Genomic DNA, 7,165 nt, shown 5'->3' with positions numbered 1-7,165 from the left:
TGAAAATATCAATGTGGAACAGTAGTACTATCCCGTTCCTCTTTGGTAATTCCTTAACTCCCTTACACTGGCACATTGACTGAATTAAATCGGCATTATAAGAATGATCAGAAAACAGAAATCCCTCACCATTAGAAAACATCCATCAGCATTGAACGTCTATTATACATCTAAATTATACATAAAAGTGATTGCGCGCGTTAATTTATTGTAGTGTCATTAAAATTCAAGCCTTCAATCTCTTCAACATTAGTCATATCCACTCATCAAGAAGTCAAAACGCGAAGCTTTTAATGAAATATTATGTATTTTTGTTGAATTCCCAACATACCATACCTTTGCCTTCTGAATACGTAGATTTCTCAACTTTCTCCCCCGCAAAGTAAATCAGTAAATTTTTTTCTAGTTCTGTATCTTTCTTTTGTTGATTTCAAATGCTATTTAATTCAATTTGCAGCTCACTATATATAATTATAGCAAAACAGACTAATGAAAGAAAAATATATTTTCAGTAGCTGCTGTTTTCTGGTCAGATAAATTGATTCAAGGAAACGGCGGCCGGCCGCTGAAACACCGCTGTTAGAGCAGCTCCTTGTTTTTTTTTGTTATTTTCTTCCTCTCTCGTTTCAGCTGCATTGCAATCACAAACAGACTAGCGTAGACTTTCCTAAAGCTGCTATTTTAGAGCTCTGAACTTAACTTTCAAATCCATTATTGCATTGGAACCTACGTTGATGCAAGTGCAAATACCTTTAGCAAGCAGGGATCACTTACAGTTTATTTAAAACACAGAGGCGTGTTTTATGTACTCGCCGAATGGTTCTTTTTTATATCACCGTCAAAAACTTATGGTAACTCTGTTCGTCTTCTAGGCAGTACTAAGATCGATTTGGTTGATTTCTGCACCGGTTATGAAATTCATGCACTTACATGTCAACTGCCCAGCGTTCACAGCTTACGGTTGCAATTCTGAGTGTCGTCGACCGCGTTTACATTTGAAGCATATTTCTCTCCTCTAGACCCAGTTTCTAAGTGCTTAATTGTATAGTGATGGGCTATCAACGCACTTACTTTTATTCACTACCTGTTTGTCATTAAACCCTTTTGACTTGCTCTCAGCATCCTCTGAAATTGAAAACATTGTTTTATTTGCGTTACTGACGTTTCGACCCCCACACGAGAGACATGTTCACAATTGAACAATTGTGAACAAGGTTCCCTCCCGTTAGGGGGCCGTAACGTCAGTTAAGGAAAAAAAAATTGCCTTGGTCTGCGTCTGTTTCCTGTTCTCTCCATGATTCTTCCAGACAAGACGGGCTTTCGTCAAACCTCCAACTTCGTCGTTTTGTTTACATATCTTTATCTCTCTCTCGCCTTTATAGAGACCATTGGCTGCATTTCCCACGTTCTGCTGAATCAATTTGCTGAGTGCTGGATGCTTTTGTGTTAGTCCAAGTTTACATTACTGTCGAACAAATCGAATGGAAACCTCTTTTGTGTCTCCCTTTCTGTGTCTTTAAGCGAGTATATGATGTTATATTGCTATATTTATGGTATCACGGTCAAGATAGGGTCAAGATAGATAACCCTGTCGGGCATGTTTAAGCTGGAGAGCAGTACATATCGCGTTAACGCTAATTTAACTACGATAACTCGTTTGCTAGGTCACTTTTGTACCTTGCGCTAATGAAGCCTATATGCGAAGCAAGAAGCAGTTACGATGGCTTTGCCAAAATGTCGGTATTTCAAGCGGCAAAAGAAAAATAAGAGAGAAAAAGAAGAATGCGCATCTGCACTATATAGCACACGAACGAACGGCTTAACGCAGCCAACGCAAGGCTCAAACGACTCGCCAAAGAAAGCCTAGTACCGGGAGGGGAAAGGACAGCGTCTGCATGCGAGAGACAGCTGAACTGAACTTCACATGCACATTTTGTACTTGTGGTGACTCTAAAGTGATCCTAAGCTTTATACGGGAGCACTCGGCTGCGGCTACACGTTGAGACGAAGGTTACGGTACACTCACTACGTCACTATGCACACGTACACACGAAATGCCAGAGCGGGCGACGCCCATGGTTTCCTTTTTTTTTTTTGGTGGAGAACGGAGAAGTGAAAGGAATCTGCGTGAAAGAAGCGAACGGCTCATAACGTAGGGTTCTCAGAAAGCTACGAAACAACGCCATCTGCTCGGGACGCTACCCTGACAGAGAAAAAGCAATGTTGCCACGTTCGAACGACCTCAGTTGTGTCACTTTTCTAAAGGATTTGAGTTAATAAACCAGAAAATGATGTTTGAGTGCGCGGGCGACATCATATATAGTACTTGTGGCGAAACCTTCAAAACAGGCAATCCTGTTTCTTTAGGAATCAAGGTCGTTAGAATAAAGAATGGTGCATGTCGAACCGCAGGCAACTATATTTATGAATTCATTTAGCTCGCAAGCTCGGACACCATTTGTAAACTTATTTTCCTTGACCTTAATTTTTTTCTTACTTTTGCTTTTGTTCATTTAGATTTCAATAAAGGCGTTCAATCACTGTCTATTAGCGGGATAACTATTAAAAAAACAATATAAAACGAGAACTCTGAATTTCATGATGGGAGCTGTATGTTTCTGCTGTGGCGATAAGTCTAGGCTTTAATTTCGATTATAGCGTGGGTATACACGAAAACGACATCGCTTCCAAAAAGTGACTATTATAGTTTTGTTTGGCGCCTGGGTGTCAAACCAATAGGGGTCACATGATGTTGCGATGCCTATGCAAATAATATAAACGCTGAGGCAGTAGATAAAAGTCATTTAGCTTTTTGAAGTCTCGATAAATAATATTCAAATGACGGCTGTTTCATGAGTTTCATTTGAACTGCTAGCATGTTGAAACCAACAGTGGCGTCGCCCTCTGGTAATACGTCGCTGTGAGGAAGGTCGCGGCACTACCACGACATCCCTTGTGAAACAGTAATCTCGGAAGAATAGAAGGAACTAAAAAAAAAAAAACATGTTGTTTCCACTGCACTGCAACGAATGGTTACATAAATTGATCTCCCAGATCACCAACTGTGAAAAAAAAAAGGAATTAACGTAAACCACCGTTATTTACTGGTAAAATGTTGTCCTCCATTTAATTTATGATATGGTTACGGAGCAGTGGGTCATAGTGGTGACTATGAACAAAGACGACCATTATTTCGTACAATCTCCTCAATTCTCGGTGAATCTTACGTTGTTGCGGATCTTAAACATGGGCTTAAATGACAACAACAACAGCGATCACCGACAGAGGTATCTGCAGGCAGGCCGGCACTGCTCGACCTGCTAGAAAATGTTGCGTTCACTTCGAAAGAACAAATTACCATCGAAGGTGAGACATCGGACAAGAGGAGGTTGCTTTAAAGGTATGACACAACGCCGTATTTGTTTACCCAGTTATCACGCGACTGGCAGCGCAGGCTCAAAGTTCGGGGAGCAGTCCCGCAACCATGCCTCGCGCTTCACAGAAGGTCGACGATTATTGGCTACAGTGGAGGAAATCACTGATTGAAGCAAACACAGTAACGAAGCGATACGCGCAACATTCGACGCCTGACTATAGAGAGCAAAAGCTATATACTATGACACCAGCGACCGTTCGCTGGCCTACGTCGTCTCACGCTTTACGAACCACATTCGAATAAGTGCCGAACCAAAATTTACACGTAATATTTGATCAACAGTGGTCCCCAACTTGCTGTGAACCTTTTTTTTTTCCCTTTATATAACCATGATGCACTTTGTAAGCGTGAATTGGTGTCTCGAAAAGATTGGTCTTCATCGGAAATGGCCTCTGACATACTAATTATATGCAACGGAAGGAATTGTAATGGTGGCTCCTCTTCCAACGGCGGCCAATAGCACCAGCGGGCCTCGAGAGAAGTTGATAGTACCTTGCTAGTTGCATAACGGCGCCCTGTCCTTGATACCATCTTCAAGTACACTATTCAAGTGTTGACAATGTTAATATAATAAGAAGCACCAGCACCGTGGATCTAGGGCAGCAAACATGTTCCAGAACCCGACATTCGGACAATATTGTAACGAGACGATACTGTAACAGCATTGCTTCAACAAAACACATTCTGCTTACTGAACCCACTGCGGAGCGATATCGAGGTACTCCGCGGCAGTCAGACGCGAATTCACTCGCTACGCAGCATGCCATCTTGTCTCGCAGCCTGAACATATATATGATCTGAGAAGACTCCACGTACGACAGCGCGAAACAGCCCGCGTGCCTTAAGCAGCGGAGTATAGTATATGTTGCATTAACGCGGTTTCTTGAGCTGGTAAATATTCGTTTTAGTAAGATTGCCTATCTGATCTATTCAAGTAATACTCGTGCCACGCGCGCACTTTCAACTACGATTGAAATTGCAAATAAAACCTGCAAGCTCACCCGATTCCATCGCCGCCACGGAGCAATTTGAATTATCTTAGAAGTGTTCATCTGCCGAAACCAGGGCGGCGGTAGATACCGTATATGACTCTGATAAAGATTTGTTCAAGAAACAGCTATTCTTTTGAAGAAGACATCAAAATACGCCTTACGTTATCCATGTTATCAATTACGCTAAGGATGCTATCGGTAGGCTTTATCAAATGATCCGTCGATCGAGACAATGACAATGGAGTCAATTGTCGTTAAAGGCGCTTAAGTAGTAGAGTGAATTGGTCGTTGAGATCGACGGTCGTTGGTTTCAATGGTCATTGAAAATGCACCTGTGACACGAGGGTTAACCGTGCTGTATCGTAACGATGTTACCGTTTCTGCATAACGGTACAACCAGTTGACAATACGATAAGAAATCGCAAGTCATGTTCAGCAAATACAAAAATGCAAGCTTTTTGCACTGCAACGTTGCGCAAATAATTACGATCTAAAAAGACAAAACGAATGAAGCGTTAAATAATGAATGAAGCGACAGCCTCAACGATTAACCAAAGCTCGCCCCGCTCGTAGACGCGTAAACCTCGACCAGGACAGAAACACGACACCGTGCACGACATCGTGACTCGGAACAACCAATCACACTGAATCAAAGGCCATGCATACGCTCAAGCGCTGGTTTCCTCTAGCGTTCTTTAAGAGCAATTTCCGAACCGAGGAAGGTCTCTACGTACTCTCGCTACGGTGAGACTGTGTGTCTGTGTGTCTGTGTTTCTCTTTCTTATAGCGCTAGGGTAAACTCCAGATGGGTTCCGTGTCAGGTATAGATATCGCTACGCTGTCGGCCTTGCCCTGCACCGCCGAGACGGTCGTCAGTCCTCCCGTCGATCTCGCGATCGTCTCGGTCATTGCCACAGTCGTCCTCGTAGAAGAAGAAATGCATTGCTGCTGCTGCTGCTGCCTCTGTTGTGGGCTCGATGCCGGCTCTTGTATCGTCGTCTCCGTCGAGGAGTTCGAAGACGACGTGCCTCCGCCGCCGCTCGACGAGCTTCGTCTCGTCAGGGACAGCTGAGTGGCCGCTCCCACGTCGGCGTCGGCGAGACAGTTCTCGCTGTAGCTCCGAGAGCCACTCGAAGAGAGCTTGAGCGCTTTGGTCAAGTCGTGGCGGCCGGTTCCTCCGGCACCGCCGGCCCCTCCGGGCCCCGTGTCCTCCTTGATGGTCGGCAGGCACGGAGTGGACGGCCAGCCTGCGATGTGCGAGCTGAAGGACGACGACACCGCGGACGCCTGCTTCACGAGCACCGCGGCGGGCTGAGAACGCGCGGGGCTCGGCTGCCAGAGGCACTCGTTGGAGAAGGACGTCTCCTGGAGTCGGCGGTGGTCGTCCTCGGGCGGTTCGCACTCTTCGTCTAGACTACGCCAGGCACCGAGGAGCCTCTGCTTGTCGTTGGCGAGCCCCGACGAGCTCGGCTGGCCGGCGAAAAACGTGTTGTGCCGCTGCCGGGACTGCCAGAAGGCGCGCCGCTTGAGCGCTGCGCCTCGGGACGAGCTAGATCTAAGGTGGTCGCTGGAGCTGCTCTCGGGAAATGCCCCGGCCTCACCGGACTCGTCCCCGTAGTGGTTGTGCAGCAGCTGTTGCTTCTGCTGCTGGCGGTGGTACCGAGGCACGTCCAGCGAGGCGAACCGGGTCAGCTTGGGTCTGGCGTCCGTCGCCGTGGCTTGGCGGCCGGCCAGGCACCGCAGGAGGCGGTCGTCTCGCAGGCTGTGCTTGCGTCGCAGGCGCCGCCTTCGCCCTTCCTCCTGGGAGCTGAAGGGCGATGACGTGGACGTCGCGTGTCGCTTGTGGTGCGGCTCGGCGGCGGCGACGTGCGACAGTGTGCGAGAGAGCGCTCGGCTCCAGGACAGCGGCTCGCAGCTCGAGTGGCGGCGGCTGCCGCACTGTTCCTCCTGGACTTTCTTCTCGAACTCTTCGACGAGCATCTGCACCTCCCAGTCGTCCGAGTTGGTCGACGTCGGCGGTCGCGGATAGGTGAGCAGCGGCGAGGTCGCGCTGCCCGACCTCACGGGCGGGCTGAACGGCTGCGGCGCCGCGAGGTCCGGCAGCGTGGTGCAGCTGCCGCCGCTGCTCATCCTACTCGTGCTTAGGCTCAAGTCGATGCTGGTCGCCTTGGATTGGTCCTGGCTCGCCGGGAACTCCAGCTTCCACAGGTCCTCGGGTTTTAGCCTGGCCGCTGCCACCTGCCGCCAGACGCAAGGCAACGCGACCAATCACGAAACGATGATATCGCAGCCTGATTCATGCTTCCGTTCTTAAATAAGAAGCAAACTCATTGACCTACAGCGAGAAAAGAACAAAGCCGACTGCATAGAAAGGTACACCACTGTTTAACTATAATTATATTTTTATTCAAAATTCTATCGGCTGTTCTGGCGCGTTTCGTGTTCGATTTGAAACTGTATTACAGGATTAGTTAGGAAAGGTTAGTACCATGTTAACATGCTGTTATTAAATATGACGCCTAGTGATGGAGTACTTTTGCAATCCCCATCACAGTTTTCCAGTGCACTGATGTAAGGCTATGTAAGCTTACATGCTTACGTAACTAATGCTTACAAGCTATGCACATGTAAGCAATATGAGAGAAGAAAAAAAAAACCATTGCCTTCTTTATGACGTCTGATATAGTGAGCCAAAAGACAAGGAGCAGGAAGAGATCCATTTAAACAATATCGAATG

General features: G+C 47.0%; 1 protein-coding gene across 1 annotated transcript in view; it reads right to left on the bottom strand.

The window, feature by feature from the left end:
* Positions 1 to 3,758: 3,758 nt before the first annotated feature.
* Positions 3,759 to 7,165, bottom strand: part of LOC119445144 (uncharacterized) — a 62,276-nt gene continuing 58,869 nt past the window's right edge. Inside the window, exon 19 of the mRNA XM_049664897.1 lies at positions 3,759 to 6,666. Coding sequence (XP_049520854.1) covers positions 5,218 to 6,666 — 1,449 coding nt within the window. The 3' untranslated portion in view covers positions 3,759 to 5,217. The remainder of the gene's footprint in view (positions 6,667 to 7,165) is intronic.

This window comes from Dermacentor silvarum, chromosome 3 (genome assembly GCF_013339745.2).
Source record: "Dermacentor silvarum isolate Dsil-2018 chromosome 3, BIME_Dsil_1.4, whole genome shotgun sequence".
NCBI classification, from domain to species: domain Eukaryota; kingdom Metazoa; phylum Arthropoda; class Arachnida; order Ixodida; family Ixodidae; genus Dermacentor; species Dermacentor silvarum.
Note: the sequence above shows the minus strand (reverse complement) of the source record. Positions and strands in the feature narration are given on the sequence as shown.